General features: G+C 33.5%; 1 protein-coding gene across 1 annotated transcript in view; it reads left to right on the top strand.

The window, feature by feature from the left end:
• The window catches only part of LOC129947899 (protein dissatisfaction), a 63,695-nt gene extending 47,328 nt beyond the window's left edge, over positions 1–16,367 (top strand). The window contains exons 4-5 of the mRNA XM_056058657.1: positions 14,347–15,257; positions 15,320–16,367. Of these exons, the coding sequence (XP_055914632.1) occupies positions 14,347–15,257; positions 15,320–15,805 (1,397 nt within the window). The 3' untranslated portion in view covers positions 15,806–16,367. The remainder of the gene's footprint in view (positions 1–14,346; positions 15,258–15,319) is intronic.
• Positions 16,368–19,320: the final 2,953 nt, after the last annotated feature.

Below are 19,320 nucleotides of genomic sequence, written 5' to 3'. Positions count from 1 at the left end.
TACTAAGCAAAATAAAACAACAAGAAATCATAACAACAAATAGTGATATGTAAAGTTTATTTTTTTTTAAATGTTCTTATAAAATGTTTTCATCACTGTAACTTGTATTGAGAATTTTGTATCCGTGTCAAAAGTGTGTTCACTATAATTGAAACTTAGTTGAAACACAATAACCTAAAAACAACATAAAAATACAATTTTTTTCAGACTAAAGCCAAAAACTTTGTGGACCCTATTTTGTTTTGAGTAGTTTACAATTTCTTAATCTTATTTAAATATTTAACTAAATGTGCTACTTTTAAAAAGACTTTCTTAATACGGGAGTTTTTTTTTTTTATTTTAAAAAAAGCGATAGAAAAATGAAGTCGCTTAAAAAAGGTGAAATGTAAACAATGTCCTAAAATTTATTTTGTATCAATATTTGCATGATTTTTGACACATACTACTTATGATGCAACAGATTCAAATCTTTTTGAAAATGAAATGCATTTTATTTATTTTACCTTCCCCAAAGTTTATAATTTTATTCGAAAATTTTAAATGATTGGTATTTTTGATCGATAGTTATTATTTGGTTTATATTTCAAAGATCTCAGAAATATAAACGAAATGTCTTATACAAAATTCACTTTTTTGATGACTAAATTAAAAATGTTAAAAAATGCAAAGTTAATTTAAATTCTAGGTGAGAATGAATAGTGACTTCTGTTTATATTTGTTTCACCTGTGAATCTGAATGACAGAATTTTCAAAAATCATATAAATACAAACTGTTTTAACATAAAAATCTCTCATTCAGAAAGCCTATTTCAAAAACTGGAACAACGAAACCAAAACTAATAGCTACTTTTTTTTTACTTCTGTTTAGTGCATTCGTCAAAATTGTTGCCAAAGTTTTCGAGAGCAATAAGATTTTCCATAAGTTCTTAAAAATATTCTTTGTCTCTTTTGTCATTGCAGCTAAAAGGATAAATCGATTTTTATATACATATGTATGAATAGAAGGAGCAGGACCAGTTTATTCAATTTCTATAATTATCGTTTTCCTCGTGTATAACTTAAACTTTAACTTAACTTAATTCTCAAAACATGTTCCACCTCCGGACAAATTAAAATTACACAGCACTATTATTCAAATACCGTATATCTGCAATCAGGTCTGAATATTTCCCATAACAGAGAAATAAAGCAATATGCAGAGTCATAGTCACAGTCATAGTCACATAGTACAAGTCCTTGGTGCAATAATGATGATGGGGATATCCCCCGAATGCAGTCATTTCCTCGCATTCAATTGACATACAAAAGGATTAAAAATTTAAAATCGACTCAACATGACATTGCAGTTTATTTTCCATGTTCCTTCCGGCTGCTTCTCTCATGGCTCCTATCTCCAATTCCAATAAGAAGAGAAGGTATGAGTCCGATGCGATGCGATATGGTAGGAAAGTCCATGTCGATGTTTATCATCATCAATCTATACTAAAGGTGTGGACATTGTCCATTCCTCGACATTATCATCATATCACTCATAGTCCTGCAATAAGAGAAAGATAGAGAGCGCAAAGATGGGGGGGGGTGTTAAGTTTAAAAAAAGGTGAAAGATTTTGATAAAATTCACAACTGGAACTCGACGAACATCGAGCATAGATTATTCATGATGATGCATCAACGATTTTCAAGCTTAACCAACTGAGCCATGTTTCTCTGGGGGCGGCTTTTTAGTTAAAGGATTATAAAAGGCAACGTCGTTAAAACATGACACACAGATGTGAATTAAAAAACTGACAGAATTAACTGTTTTTTGTGTTCTTTTGATTGACATACACTTTGCAGCTGATGAAATTCCCTCGATTTATAAGTATTTAGATCTATCATAGATCAAATTGTCAGTCTTTATTTTTATTTGTTCATCCTTAAAGAGAAAGAGAGAGAGAGATATAAATGTTAGGGAAAAGGATGTACAAGTTCATCACGCACACATGACTTCAATGTCATGTAATTAAAAAACCACCCTCAACTCTTGATTTCAACAAACCCTGTAAACTGTTTAGCTTTTGAAATCTTCACCATTCTTCTATTCTCTATCCTTGTGTAGACAAAACTTAAGGCATCCTGCGTATACATATGTGAACTATCTCACGCCAGGGATGTTCTATTTTTTTTTATTTTCGGGAAATCTTTAGAAAACTTATCCTTTTTGAAACTACAATATCATATCAACCCGCTTGAATAATTCGAGTGTGTTTTTCAAGAGTCAAGGAGAGTACCTATAGTAATAGAAGACGTAAGAAAAGGAACCACACTAATCCGATTTATTGGCTAAAAATAAACAGTTAATTTCACTTCAAATAACCAAAAGTCCTTTTTTGAATATATATTCTATATGAATGTATGTCGGTTATGTGTTTGTAAGAGTGATAAAGAAGAAAATGTCCTTTTATTAAGAAAATTACAAGAAACAAAGGAAGACATGATAAAGGTCCTTTCAAATGGGTGTACATGTAGATGGTATGTAGATTGAAGATAGTAAGTGAGAGAGATGTGATGGCATCTTTATGAAGATCATTGGAGCATTATTAACGAAGGTCCTTTATTTTAAGAAGCTTAAGAATAATGTCTTAGTATAAGAAATTAAATATATATATGTATTTGCCTTTTTGGAGCTTTCTGTGTCTATACGTTGATAAGTGAAAATGTCTTGACAGTTTTTGGAATATCTAATGTTAGTTGAGGCGTGGATTTGCTTGTTTATACTTAAACGAAACTGTCAATATCTGGAGATTGTTTGAAATACGACCCAGAAGTTTTATTTTAGAAATACATATTATCGGATAAAACTTTTTCGGTTATAAGTTGTGACAATATCGCTTTTCTCAATATAAAGTTTCGCTTCAATACAACTTTACTCCTGGCGCCGTTTACAGATCGTAAAAACGAGGTAATTAGCTTCCTTCCTTCCTCAACATAGCCCTATTTAAACAATCATCGGTTTGTGTGTTCATCTTTAAGCTTTAGTCAGTTAAAAATGTCAGTTTACGAGCCGAATTTTTGTCATTTGCGGGAGATTTTACTTTTTTTTTCAAATGAAGAAAACTGCCGCTGTTGGGGACGATATTAATGAAGAAAGTACCATGAATGGTTGAAATGGCATAAGGGATAAAGATTTCGAAGATGCAGAATTGGAGACATTACTGATTGATACCCTACATCTCTTTATCGATTTTAAAGTCGCGTATGACAGCATCTATGGGGAAGAGCTCTACAGAGCAATATCTAGTATTAGCATCCCTGGCAAACTTATCCGTTTGTGCAGAAAAACGATGGAGAATGCACGCTGCTCTATCGAGGTCAGAAAAGATCTTACCGATGCAATTGATGTTAAAAAAGACAAGGCGATGCATTGTAATGCGACTTCTTCAACATCGTTCTGGAAAGAATTGTTCAAAACTCAACCGTTAACACTAGAGGCACAATCTTCTAAAGGCCCATTCAATTAGTCGGATACGCAGATTATATTGACATTATAAGAAGATCAATGCGTGATTTCAGTGAAGCGTGTTTGAGTATTGCTACGGAAGCGGAGAAGATGGGATTAGTGGTCAATGAAAACAAGACCAAGTATATGTTGTCATCAAAAAAGGACATTGAAAGACGACGTCTTGGACAAAACGTCACCATGGACAGCTATAACTTTAAGGTAGTTGAAGACTTTGGATACCTAGGCACAGCTATAAACTCTTTAGGACACTCATCATTAAGGTTCTTATTTATGGAGCTGAGGCCTAGACCCTGTCAAAGAAAAATGAGAGCGTCTGAGGCTCGTTTCTCACTACACGGTTTTGACCGTACGGCAAAAAACCGTCTACTGCCACTACAGTATACGGCAAACGGACGGCTCGATGAGCTTAGCGGCGTACGCGACAAAATGCACAAAAAGAATTAAAGTCTAACAACTTAGATGGCTGGGTCATGTAGAGCGAATGGACATCAACGCTCCAGCCCGGAAGGTCTTCGAATCTTATCCTGAGGGACGGTGCAGTAGAAGAAGACCGCGAATCAGATGGCGCACGTAGGTAGGGACCGAGCTGGCTGGAGACGCATATTGGTTGAGGCCCAGGTCCGTCTCTGACTGTAGCCCCACCTTTAGTAATTAAGTAAGTATCCACTAATTGAAGACTCGTGCCAAACTCAAGAAGAACCGGTAAGTTCATTGGAAGTGACACAGCAAGTGATTACAAAACGTCGCAAAACCATGGGTATCATTTAGAAAGAAGTACTTAGGGTTCCGAATGAGTTGAATTCATGAGACATTTGAACGGTGTTAAAATGTTTGCCTAAAGTTGCTTCAGATGCAAAAAAAGCATTGAACGGGGACAAACCGAATATTTTGTTAGCATTTGTGTATAACCTGCTAAAACCAAGTGGAACAATCACAAGTGACCGTTATCGAAGACCATTAGTGTGTTTTGTATATACTTGTTAATACAAAAGAAGAAAAAAATTCTGGTGTAGTGGGAAACGGCGATAGGCAGTTCAGTTGCAGACTTTGACCTTTTTAACCCAACTATGCATCGTCTCGGAGCGCGAAATAACCAAGAATGGTTGAAAAACAACGTTTCGAACTAAAAAATACACTAGCCCCAAGACGCTGAAAAAAAGCCACTGTCCGGAAGTGGCCTTAAATACCGACAAGTTACGTTCGAGCAGCTTGCGATTTGAACGTCTCAAGGCATTATTTAAGATAAAAGGTGGGCATTTCGAGTCGAATTGAATAGATTACGTTCGGACAGCTTGCGAATTATTATTGAATGTCTCCAGGCGAAATGTGGGCATTTCGAACCAAAGTGAATAGATTTATTGATTTCAAAAATTCTGTTCATTAAAATAAATGAAAATCATTTTGCAAAATCGAATTTTTATGTGAATGGAATAATTGGCCCGTACTTCTTTAAAAACGATGTTGAAAAGAACGTTACAGTTACAGACTGCCAGAAGATAATCTTTCTTATAAAGTAAAGCTTACGTCATGGAATAAAACAAATGTTTTATGAGGAATTTAAAAGTTATATAACTTTAATAAATATTTCAAAAGTTTATAATTCCAAAAGCCAAATAAAAGCAATATTTAGAAATAAATACTAAAATAAGGAGGGATGCATTACTACTGGCAATGGTATATGCCCTAGAGCTGTGTGGAAAGGTTAGGCAGTTTTTAGACTTAGGCCGTTCGTATAGTAGGGCCACATCGCATCGTTGCTTGAAAAATGAAAAATTAGTGCGAACAAAATGTTTAAATGTAATTTTATACATTTTCGTAAAGTGGAGCTATAATTAATGCGATTCTTACAAGTCTTCACAAGACTTTTGCTTTAGAACAAAACAGGATTTTGTAAAGTTATAAGTTACCAGTTGCGAGAAAAAAAAGCTGAAACAAAAAATACTAAAAAGTATCTAGTATACAAATTTAATTTTGCGTAAATATCTCAACAATAAAAGAAGATACTGACTTCGAAGTTGTTTCATGATATACATAGATATATGTTTTTTGTTATATTAAAAGATAGTTTTTCATCATAGAAACACATTCATATTTCTCCTCGATACTTTTCCCTAGAAATCATGCTAAGCTTAAATTGACTTCATACAAAAAAATGAAGTTTGAAGCCTCTTTCTCTTTATTTTTTAAATGCTGGAATCCTCCCAACATCAAAAAATTAAATTTCCGAAAATTTCTTACTGTTCTGGAATGTTACTCAAAATTAAAAAAATGTCTAACTTGTCACATCTTTTTGACTGTACATATTGAAAAATTAGCATTTCAAAATTTGTCTAGCTTCTCGATCTTAATACTTAATAATATACTCTTGAATCAATAAACAATAACCCTTAATGTTGTATTTCGGAATAGAATAGAAGGTGGACTTGTATTGTACAGATATTTTATTAAAAACAAATAAACAACCCATTTAACCCCTTTTTTATTCAGTACACACTTGAACTTAAAATTAAAACCTAGTTTCGATATTATTTCAACTTCAATGTCGTTCTTATGATTCAAAGTAAATAATTTCAAAAACCAGTCGTGACTAAATTTACTCACCCCTAATTTTGTACTAACTAAAATTTTGCTCAGACACTTGTCGTCAAAAAAATACAGAGCACACAAAAATAAACGTAAAACATAAAACTTCAAAAACGATTCAATTAATATATTGTTCAAAAGTCCAATCAACCCCTGCATCTTCTATTTTAATGATGACCATCAATTCAAAAATAAACATCTGCTAATGTCAAACACCCCAGGTAAAACAATAAAACGCTTTGCTGATGATTCGAATAAGAATCTCCCTCTTCTGAACTAATTTGTTCACTCTCACTCAGGATGCATCCCTTATCAAAGCAACCCCTAATAATTACGTATATGGATGTTCGTTACAGTAACAGAGGAAATCAATTTTCAATACACAAAATAAAACAGCGAATTAGTCTACACAAAAAAATGAAAATAAGCAAATAAATCTATAAAAACTACCCTCTTGGGTGAATATCAAAAATTCCGAGGGTCGCGTATCTTCACATCATTATTACGGATGCAACCATCCATATCGAAGTTCCCATCATCATCCATTTGAACTTGATCATCATTGCGTCATCATCATCAACATCACCATCAGAATTCACCTGATGACGATTATGTGATATCGCTTCCGCCTCGCCTCCCATTTGCACGCTAACTTCAAATGCAAAGTAATTTCAATTCTTCGCGCCATTACATTCAGATGTAAAATATTTAAAAAAAAAAAATACGGTATTTATTTATTGTCGTGAAAAATATCATCAAACAAGAGTAAAGTCGCTGAACAAACAAGGAAACATTGCGTGTCACTTGCGTGGAATTTAAAAGTGGCAGTGGCAGCAGTGAGACATAATTTAACGGCAAATAAGACATTCAAGTGGAAATGATGGAAAAATGAAATGAAAACAAGCGGGGGATGGGATGATGTGAAGTGAAATTATTGTAAATTGTATCACTTCACCTAAATCTTCTTCTTTCTTCCGCGTGGGAAATATTTCCGAAGTGAACACATTTTATTTCAATGTTTTTTTACTTTTTATTGTTTTGTCTTTTTGTCGGGATGTATTTCAATTTCAAGCCATCACCCTCTGTCTAAGTTAGAACCCACCCTCCCATCATATGGTTTTGTTGGTGAGACAAATTGTGATCCTTAGGTAAAGCAGAAGAGTGGCAAAATGCCATGAAAAATTACTTCACATCAAAGAATCCATAAAGAACAAACAACAGTTACTGAAAATGAAACTGAAACTGAGTTAAAAATTATGTGTGTCTTATGGAATTTACTCCGCGTGATCTTTTTCCGTTTTCCGGTTCTGAACAGAAAGAAGCTTACCAAGGACTTTTCGCCGCCCCCCATTATAACCAACAAAAAAAATGATGTAATAGGTTTTTGTGATGCGTTTCTTTGGATTGAGTTGGTTTCGGTTTGGAGGTTTATAACTTTGCTTGGAATATTTCGAGGGGTGATGTGATGATAAAGGCTATAAAGAAATAGAGTCACAGTGGGAACATCTTCTAATGACAGACTGAATGGTGTGTAAAGAGGAGGCTTAAGAATAAAAGCCGCTTTAAGTAGGTAAACGACGACGATGAAGGAGCTTTAGTTTAAAATATAGGTTGGTTCGGTTGGAGTGTTGGGCAAAGAAAAAAAAGAACAAGAAGCTATTTTTGTAAAGAGAAGTGAAGAGCATTTAGTAGAGCACTGTTTAAAATGCCGACAGTTTTGGAACGCTTGAAGAACGAATCGTAATTGTTAGGTAAATATTGCACGCTGAAAATCAAAAGTGGCACTACACCAAACTTTTTCAAAAATCCATTTTTTTCTTTAAACCCTTATTTTTTTGTAATCTTAAAATGACATGTTATAAAAAGATAGTAATACTATATTTTGTCAAAGTAATGATATTTAATAATATTTTTTCTTAAAGCTATAGACAATTGAAGTGAGTCCAGATCTTTAATTAGGGCTTTTTGTATAGTGACACTTGTGTTTTCAACGTGCGATATGTTTATTAAATGAATTATTCAATTTTGACAACTTTAAACCAAACGAATTTAAACTAAATTACAAGACCATTTGAACACTTATCCATGTTAATTTCATGCAAATTTATAAGTCTTTCCAAAAATCCTAACAAAACTGTATTTTATATGAGGTGTATAATTTTAAAACTTTTGTTTAGTTACTTCAACCGGATGTTTTATCGGCACGAAAAAAGGTCTCTTTGATTTTTTTCTTTGATTTGAAAGCTGCATTCGATACGGTCAAGAGGGAAATTGAGTTGTTTATTGACCCAAATCATAAGGTTCTACGAGAAGATGCTTGAAAGCACTTGTACAGATATTCCTATCGCAAAAAAAAAATCAAGAAACTTTAAATACCTAACAAGAGTTTTTCAAGGTTGTGTATAAAGGCCTTTGCTTTTCTCCATGTTTGAATATGATGACGAAATTCACATGACAGGGGGAGTTAGGATCAGCGATTAAACGCCGAAGCAGTTGCCGAATTCTATTACATTGGTTATTTATTAACCTTCAACTCAAACGTGCAAAAGAAAAAACGTAAGCTGCAGAATTGGCTATAAAAAACATTTTTAAAATTTAAAGTTTATTAAATTGGAAGAACTGGAAAGTATTTAGAGGATTATTTTGAAAACAATTTTTAGATCGACAAGGGACACCCCAAATTATACCATTCACAAATATTTTTGAAAGACCTGAAAGCAAATGCGGATTACATAACAAAGATCACATAAAGGCGTGTCCTTTAGATTTGTTTTTGGGGTAAAGCCTTATCAAAAACTGGTACAGAAAGAATCAAAAACGTAATTTTTCGAAGATAAATAACACACTATTATTGCACCATTCTCAAATTATCGTCTAAAAGTATTGAGCGACAACTATATTTTAATCTGGGGGAGAAAAACTATTTTAGGAATGAGCTCTCAGTTCGTGAAATGATTGTCAAAGTATGAATTGAAGTCTTAGAATACAATTATAGACCTGATAGATCTGACATAAATCAAATCTTGTCGCTTTGCAAACTTGATCAGAACGAAAATATTTCACACATATTGGAGACTTCATTTTTGAAAAAGTTTCTTTCATAACATAAATATATCAATATTTTGAATGGCAGCCAAATTGGAAGTCTCTTATAGTATATGTTTCTAAATGTTTGAAAATGTTTTGAATCAAGAAATTTTGATTCCACATCTTTAAGCTTTTGAAAAAAACGGGCTGAATATTTTCGTTTTTAACAAGTTATAACATGACATTTAAAAAACAAAGACGAAACTTTACGAATCTTGTGTTGGATTCTTATCACCAATGTTTTGGTTTTCTGTTTACCATCAAGACAAATCCTGGGCTCCTTATGTCTGTTGCATAACGTGTGTCAAAAATTAAACCGTTTGGAAGAAAGGCGCAAGACCTATGCCGTTTGGAGTACCCATGATATGGACCGAACAGCAAGATCACGTTTCGGATTGCTATTTTTGTCTCACTGACATAAACGTTATAAAATACAAGAAAAAAATACTGTTATTTAACCTAACTTATCTTCGGCTATAAGACCAGTCTCTAATTGAAACAAAATTACTAGAACTATTACCAGTTGCAACTACGTCTGTTGAGAATGACCATTCACACCCGTCCATTTTAGGTAAATGAGTTGACGAGAACGATGACTTTCAGTTTAAAGGAATCGCAAACGTGCCACATTTCATAATTCAAGGAGACTTAAATGATTTAGTTCGGAATCTAAATTTGTCCAAAAAAACAATTAGAACTATTAGGATCTCGTCTAAAAACTTTTAAAAATGTTGTTGCAAATTTGTTGGGTAACCACAAGAGTGACAGCTTTAGGGAGTTGGTTAGCGAGCTGTTAATGATATATGAAGCTTTGGGTTGCATAATGTCACTTAAGATCCACTTTTTAGACAACCACTTGGATTTTTTTCCTGACAATTTAGTGCCTGTCAGCGACGAGCACGGTGAGAGGTTCCATCAACACATTTTGAATATGGAAAAGCGGTACTAGGGCAAATGGAACCCAAAGCAAAATATGTCAAAAAAGTCCGTGTGGCAAAATAAAGTTAAAATTTTGTTGACCAGTGGTATTATATAAAATTGAAAATGATTGTTTTCCGATTTTCGTTTCCATAATTCTCAAATATAAATATTTGAGTTTTGAATTAAATGAAACAGTGGAATAGTATATGTAGTCTTGAAAAGATCTTCACTTTTGAAGTTCTGAAAAATGTATAAAATAACACGTTTTTAATAAATCTGAGCTTAACACTTAGAATTATTGAATAAATGAGTGCACTTTCACGGAATTTTGGTTTAAAATTGTGACAAAATGCCAGGTTTTGGAAATACATAGAGTTTTTCATTTTAAATAAACATCTTTTTGGGAAACTGTCACTTTTAAAGTTGTCAACTCTAAAAATTTGTTTAGAAAAAACTATGAAAATACTAAAAACGGTACTATACAAGGCATTGAAGTTGTTACAATTTACTCAATTAACTACACAAAATGTGATATTTTTGCCCCGTTCGTCAAAAAAAGTGAAACTGACCAACAGACAATATTTGTTCTGACGCACGAAGTATTGACGCAATAACAGGAACTGGACATGCCACAATTGCCATTACACAGTATTTTATATATAGGTATAAAGACTTATAGTTACGTAAAACAAGATTTGCACCTCGGAATGAGATATACTTATAGTAGGAGATATGTTTGAAACCTTTCTTTGGTCTTCTAAACATTCTATAATAAGTCTCATGAAATATCCTACCCACATTTTAAGCTATAGACTATTGAAAAACAATTTCATCGTAATTATTTTCGATTCTATAGGTGCTAAAATGGTTTTCTTGAGCTATTTACAAAATGGTATCACTAGCTTAAATAAAATATATTCACTCTATTGTTGTAAAAAAAAGGGTTGCAATGGACATGTAGCCGGAAATTCATTTTGGAACAAGGTGTAAGTTTTTGAGGTTCTAAATCATGTATTATTCGTTCTTGTTTCTGAAAACAGAAACAGTTAATATGCTGAGAACTATTTAAATAATATAGGGTGATTTTTTCAAAAGCTATAGGATCGTCTTGGTGAAACCACATGTCATGCATCTGGCTGATATTCACTTAAAAATCGACAATTCTGCTTATTTACGTACAATTGAGCCAAAAATGAGGTTCGTCGCTGAACACAATTAAACAATTGATGAACTTTCTTAACAGAGCACGCATTTTGATAATAAAATTCAATAACTTGAAAGCGTTGTTCGTTTGTAAGACAACTCATGTTCAAATTATAGACCAAACTGAAGATGTTTGACAGTGAAACAAAACACCAAACGCGTGAGATAAAAAATCAACCTTAGATAACAAGTTAAAAGCTTAGACATTTCAAAGTAAAAATATTTTATTTTCATAAGCTTTAATTCTTTTATCAAAAAATTTATTTAAAACATTCTTGAGTGTTGTACTCTTTTTGCCCTCCATCTATGAAAAGGTTGAGCATTTAAGAATATATTATATAGACAGCAATTTTAAAGCAGTTTTAGCGTCTCTTGGCTTTCCATAATTATTTAAGACGTGGTCACAATGATTTCATAAAAACTCTTGCACAATATTTAGGACACCAAACGGAAGGTATAAACAAATTTCCAGCTTCCTATCCCTCATTCAAAAGTAGAGTCCTTTTCTCGCATTATTTAAATGCACTATTAGTTCTTAAAGCTTTTAATTTAATATCAAAATGGCCATCGACCCATTTTTTTGAGAAAATCAACATTAATAATACGATTTTTTGAATTTGGGGAATTGGGCCTTTGCAAATGCAAGAGTGATGTTTTTATTGTCACTGTTTGATCCAGTTTCTAACATTGTGATTGGAAGTTACGTGCACCTCAAACCATGTCGTTTTTTCTTGATTCCTCTTTAAAAAAAATGGTTTTTTCGTTCCAAATAAAACTTTTTATTGGAAGACCTTTTATATTGACTGCCAAAAACGATTATATGCAATGCATACTTATAGAAAATTAAATTTGTAATTCTTAAAAACCTACATGAGTATTAAAATTTGTTTGCAACAATTATGAATCAATCCATTTCCAAATGTCTAATCGGTAAAGCCAGAAAAACGAGTCAGTTTAAATCAGCTGTTTGATTTCGAATATTTTCATATTTTTTTAGCTTAACCTTCCTCTGTATTTGTATTTTTAACTTCTCATAGGAAGTTATTGTAATCGGTCCGATTTGTCGAATTGAAATTTTTGATATTTCTCGACGTTTCAAGGCCCTTAGAGTCGAAATAAAAAGATTTTTTGAGAGATGTCTGTTAGTGCTTGTGTATGTACATTCATGCGACCGTACGTCTGAATGTTCGCGAAGGTTTTATCGTTGTCCATAGCTTAAGAACCGGTAGAGATATCTAATTCAAATAAGATGCAGAAAGGACGCTCAAAAAATTTTACGAACAAAAAATGATTTTATCCCTAAAATATTTTCTGCATCGAAGAATAACATTTTTGAAATTTGGTAAAATTTTGAGTTAGTTAAAATTTATTTTCCACTCAATTATCTTTTCAAAAATTTTAGATATTGGCTTCAAATTAATTTTTTTCTTATAAGAAATATTGTTATCAACATTATAACAAAAAAATAAAAACTTAAAAAAAATTACTAAAAGTTCGTTATAAATTGATTTAAATCAATTATTTTTGAATTGAAACATCGATCGATTTAAGTTTTAATTTACAATTTTAAAATGTCCTTCAAGTCTCAAAAGAATATGTGTTTTCAAAGTTTGTTTGCATTTTTTGGATCCTAATCTTGTGAAAAGTATCAAATTTTGATAACGAGATTTATTTAATTGTAATCGTTTTATTTTTGATGAAATATTAAGTCATACTCTCAATTTTTGTTACCTTAGTTTCTGCTTGGAAAAGTTAAAATTTAATAGTTTGTACTATTATCGCTGCTATAAAAGTTATTTAACTTAGATAAGAACGAACAAATATTTTCTTATCTAACAATATCCCAAGCTTTCCCAATTTGATAAATAAATTCCGTTTCTGACTTTCATCCTTCTCACAATCAAAAATTGCAATCTCCTTATTAATTTAAACTCAAATTTAAAACTTCGTATTAAGTAGTTATTTTTTTAACGAATTCCAAAAGCCTCAAGCCATAAAACTTTTATATACCTAAAAAAAACTCGAAAATTCAATTAAACTAAACCATACAAAATAAAAACAAAACCTCAAAACCCTGTTAATCCCTACATTTTGGTTATAGGGCCATATCCATTTAGAAATTAAAAAGTTTTTCAATATACATAGATACTACCATATATATGCACACAAAATCAGGTTCTTATTGCATCACAATCTTGTTCAACCCTTTTTGCCTTAGCTATACAAGAAATTCATTTAAAAAGATCAAACTTTTAAAAATATATCCTCTCGCTCAAAAACAAAAAATTGAAAACAAGTAACTCAACTATTGCAAAAGAAATTTGAACAAAGAAAAAAGAAAAACAATTTTCCACTGACTAAGTACTTTTCACTCATCATAGGTACACACACTCAGCTCAAAACTCAACCCACAACGTCATTAAGACGCCAATCCCTTAAAAAACAAAAAAAAAAAAAAAAAAAAAAAAAAGGAGGAAAATCATACCAACCCCCCCATAACACACATAGCAGCAAACAAAAGTTGCCAAGCCCCTATTTTCCACGACATACGACAAACTCCATCTTTGTCCTGAACAAATCAGAATTTTGCTAAGAAGGCGAAGTGCCTCACCCCAATCCCCAAATCAACATAAGAAGATGGGGTTTCTTTGCTTCTACTTTGCATTCACAATTTTGAGGGTGGAATTTTCTTGGAACTTTATAATTTCTCCATACATATACACACACACCCAGACACACACACGTATGAGAGAAAAGCTTACAAAAGAAGAAAAGGCACGTAGCTATACCTTAAGATGTGTATAATGTTCAAAAACTTTGATGTTTCTATGCAAATAAAATCAAAATGTCTTTAGGACTTTTTTGTTTGACATATACACTCTAAGGGGGTTGGTGGCTGTAGCGGTAGCGGTGGCGCTGGCGTCTATGATGTTGGTGTCATCCACTCAAGCATATAATTGCGCTAATCCGATTTTAAGGACAAACGCAAATAAATTCTGACAATCTTCTTATCTTATTCTTGATTTTCTCTCTTGCTTGTATATTTTCAGCTGTTCAACATGAACGCGGTCCCCGGAAGCCAAAACTCCATCCCCAGCTTCACCACCACCATCATCATCACCATCATGCTAATGGATTGGGCCACCCTAATCCGCATCTTCCGGTTTCTCTGGTGACAAATGTTTCGGCTTCGTTCAACTACACTTCGCACATCTCGGCCCATGCGGGGGGTTTCCATCCACCACCGCCGTCACATCTGCACGGAGCCTCTGGCATAGGTGGACCACCTCCACCTCCACCGACAATGCCCTTTCCACCACATCTGCTTCCCCAAATGCACCATAATCTCATGGAGGTGTCGAAAATGTCCGCCGCTGGCGCCGACCGACTGCCATCGCACAGTTTCGACCTAACCACATCGCCTCCCAGCAGTGGCGGTGGAAGTCAGGGAGATTTCTACAAGCCCCATCATCATCACCTTCACAATCTCTCGCCATCACCTTCGAGTTCCATTCAAAGTATATCGAGTGTAGGCGGACCCGAATCCGAAGGTTCGGAGAGTCCAAAGCTCAATGTAGAGTCCTCCCCATCGTCAACCCCAACTCTGCCCTGTGCTCCCATTAAGGAGCTTTTGCCTCCCAACAATAACAACAACAACAACAATAGCACTTCTCCCAACAACAACAATCATTCCAATGGTGGGCTGCCGAGCCGACAAAATGGCTTCTTGGAATTGTTATTGAGCCCCGATAAGTGTCAAGAAATCATCCAATACCAGATGCACAATTCGATACTCTTCCCACCGCTTCCTCAGACATTGATAGGAATGGATTCGAGGTTGTTGTCGTGGGAAATGCTCCAAGAAACAACTGCCCGATTACTGTTTATGGCTGTGCGATGGGTCAAGTGCCTCATGCCCTTCCAAACGCTGACCAAGAACGATCAACATTTGCTTCTTCAGGTGAGTTTGCATTGATTTAGATGGTATTTCATTGGGTCTTTACAAACTTTTTCTTCTTTTAGGAATCCTGGAAGGAACTATTTCTGCTGAACCTTGCGCAGTGGAGTATCCCTCTAGACCTGGCTCCGATTCTCGATTCCCCAATGATCAAGGAGAGAGTTCTTCAAGACGAAGCCACCACAACCGAGATGAAGACAATTCAGGAGATTCTCACACGATTTCGCCAAATCTCCCCCGATGGCAGTGAAGTTGGCTGCATGAAGGCGATTTCCCTTTTCGCACCTGAAACTCCCGGTCTGTGTGACGTCCAGCCAGTGGAGATGCTCCAGGACCAAGCTCAGTGTATACTTTCCGATCATGTTCGGATTCGTTATCCTCGCCAGGCGACTCGCTTTGGCAGACTGCTCTTGCTGCTTCCCTCGCTCAGGACAATACGCGCCTCGACCATTGAAGCCTTATTTTTTAAGGAAACCATTGGCAATGTACCAATTGCAAGACTCCTGCGTGACATGTATTCTATGGAACAATACGCCATGGAGAAGGTTTGAGTTGTTATCGCGTGACGTCGTCGTTGGCGAATAACTGACGGAGTTCACAGAGGTGACGGAGGTAACTTGGGAAGAGAAACCAACGAGGACGACTCTTTGCCATCAATGTTGTTCTTTAATTCCGCAGAACTGATGTTCTCCAGTGTTTTGTTTCTATATAACTTCCTTCCTTTTTTTGTATATCGTTTGTTCATTCCAATCAACCGCCATGTTATGTTTTCTTTTGATTATATCTAACGGGAAAAAATAATTTTCCAACATTGAGGGTGTTTTTTGTATTACCTCGCCCTTATTCAATGATTCACCTGTGTGTGTTTTCTTATGTCGATTTTTTTGATGAGAAGATGGAAAAATAACTTTGCTTCGGGGAGAAGCAAATTGGATTTGACTTTTTTTCTAACTTCTAATATTTATTTCGCTTTTTTTTACAATCTTTTTTAAAGCAAGCAAGGCTTGAGAATTAAAATAAACATTCAAAATATAATTTGAAAAAGAAAAAAAAAAGAAAAACAAAGCTATAATCAAAGAAAAAATAATATGTATTGTTAAAAATAATGCTAAATGTTAATATTAAATTAAAAGAAATATATTATAATTTAATATAAAGCCAAGAAAAAAAAACCAAAGAATATTTATTAAAAAATTAATTTTTAAGTGATTTTTTGTAGAAATAGATTGAAAAGAAAAATATTGTATAAAAAGAGAATGAAAAGTTGTAAACATAAGAAACCAATAAATAATAATAAAAATTAAATTATTAGTAAAAATTGAATATTTTGCTGTTTTTTACATAAAAAAAATATTTGAAGGTCAGTAGCTCAAAGGTTGGAATTTTGAAGGTACATAAGGTAAGCAAGGATTTTTAAGTTTCTTTACACTAAATTGAAAAACAACATCAACGAGTAGTAGTAAGTGTGATTTTTATTTACATTTATAAGAAGTAATTACATAGTTTGGTAGTTATCACAAAAGAGCATTGGCATGTGCCGTCAGCCGAAAAGAGAGCAATAATATTTCTTAATACAAAGTAAGAGTTAATTTAACGCAAAGTTTACATTAATAACAAATAAATAAACTAATACAATAAATATAAAAATGAATTTTTTGATTATAAAATTAAAAGCAGAATCAAAAAGATTCGTTTATGATTTGATTTCGATATTTATAGGCAGTTTTTATGTAGCAGTAAAGAAGTGTCCAATTTTCGCCATTAAGAATACCCTGAATTTCATCTTCATTAAGAGTATTTTTTCTCCAGATTGATCTTCTGATTGAGTTTAAAATAGGACATATGCCAATGAAATGACATATGTCTTCTCGAGTTCTCATATTGCACAAGGTGCATTCCGTATTTTGCTCGCTTATGTAGGGTACGTAATTTAGTCTGAGGAGTTCGCCTCTCGCTTTAAAGATAGTACTTATAACATCTAGACTATTCTGGTCATTAAAGTAATTATTTTCTCCCAGGAAGTGGTTTAAAAGCTTATACGAGCTTCTTGTTTGACTTTGATGGCAATGTTCGATGAAAGCATTTCTAGCTCAGTCTTCAATTTTACTTAAAAGGGTTTGCAGGTTTATTCTTAAATAATCTTCATTTTCTAGTTGGAGTGGAACATCATGCTCTAGGCTCAGTCTTCTCCATTCCGAAAAAAATTGTTCATTTCTGTTTTTGAGATGCAAAGCGATTTTATTTGTGAGGCGATGGTTAGGGTGTTTCAAGGTCTTTATTATATATGAAAAGTGTAAATCAAGAGTGTACAAATACAGTGGAGGTAGACCAGTTTCGAGGTGCAACATGTACGTTGGTGAATTTTCTGGAAGTCTGAATATTCTTTTTAAGAAAAAACGTAAGAGTTTTTCTACTTCTTCAAACTCGAGAATACCCCAAACTTGTGCCGCATAACACATAATTGATCTGACTACTGCCTCAAAAATTCTGTATTTTGCACTTGAAGCTATATTTCGATTGCAGAATACTGTTTTCCAATTACAGTTTATCGCGCGTTTGGATTCTTTAAGTTTTTCTTGTAAATGCTTTTTGAATGATAGCGTTTGAGTAATCCAAACACCGAGGTATTTATATTCCTTAACAGTTTCCAGTTTTTCATTTCCCCAACGATTTAGAAGTTATTGCACAGGGCTAGAAGTGTTCATTAAGAAAAGGGAAAGAATTAATGCCAAAATTAAGTTAAAAAGAATGAAAGTAACAAACGTCATCAATTTTTGTCAAAAACTTCAAGTTCTCAAGAGCACCCAATGCATACAAAAAAATATTTTAGAGTCTTCCATAAATGTACCTTTGATATAAAGAAGACAGCATGAGCATTAGGAAAAAGTGCTTTCAGTGTGTATTGGCTTTGAATTCTATAAAATGTATAAGGAAAAATGAAGCGTGCTAAGGCATTCCACATCCAATTAGTACGGCTTAAGAACGAATCTCTGCTAATTCACTAGAACATATCCTTAGTGACATAATTCAATTAGTAATGTTATTGATTTTAAAAGCTCTTCGTTGAATACTGTTTAAAAGGTTTAAGTATGTTTCTGGAGCACCAGCATAGACAGGCCCGGAATAAAGAAAATTGAGACACGGGTCTATTTCAAATTTGAGGCCCCTTAAAAAGATATAAACCCAAGCAAGCCAACCCCTCATAACCCAGAACGTCCAAAAACCCAAGAGAGCCAACCCAATAACCCAAAGCGTTTTTTAACGTTTTCGAAAAATTAAATGTGTTCATTTTGCAATCGCAAATAAAAAATCGTAAACCAAAAACGTAAAACCCACATAACTCAATTTGTAATAAATCCAAAAACCATGAACTCAAAACCATCAGACCATTTCTTTGTGATTATTTAAAACTCTAAAAATTAAAAGTAACAAATTATGTTGTATTTAGAATTTAATAGATTGAATGAGTAAGTTAAGTATACATTATAAATAATTATTGAACACATTTTTCTTCTCAATTTCATTTTTACAAAATATTGAATCAAATCATTAAACTCAATCGATCTTAATAATTCGGATTCGATTGCTAAACGAGTTAAAGATGATAACCTTGCATCCAACATCGAAGATCGGTACATATTTTTTATTCTTTTAAGAATTGAGAAAGATCTTTCTGCTTCACAATCAGCTATAGGTATTATTACAAATATTCTAAGGGCTATATAAGCATTTGGAAAAACGTCAATCAATTGTTTTTCAACGATCGAGTTAAGTATTTTAAATGGTGAAATAAGTTTACTTTTTCTTTTTGAACTTGAAAAGAAAACACTTGAGGCTACAATCTTTATAATAAATGTGTTGCTTTTACTGTTACTTTATTTTAACTCATAAAAATAAATTGGGTGGCGCAACAGTCCGTTGAGAACTAGGGCCTAGTGACTAACAACTCTCAACCATTCCTGTGTGCGAGTAACGTTGTCAGGGATGGGAGGGACCTACAGTTTTAAGCCGAATCCGAACGGCAAATTTGAGAAAGCGCTTTTCATGACAAGAACTACTCTTGAAA

Source organism: Eupeodes corollae, chromosome 1 (genome assembly GCF_945859685.1).
Source record: "Eupeodes corollae chromosome 1, idEupCoro1.1, whole genome shotgun sequence".
NCBI classification, from domain to species: Eukaryota; Metazoa; Arthropoda; class Insecta; order Diptera; family Syrphidae; genus Eupeodes; species Eupeodes corollae.
Note: the sequence above shows the minus strand (reverse complement) of the source record. Positions and strands in the feature narration are given on the sequence as shown.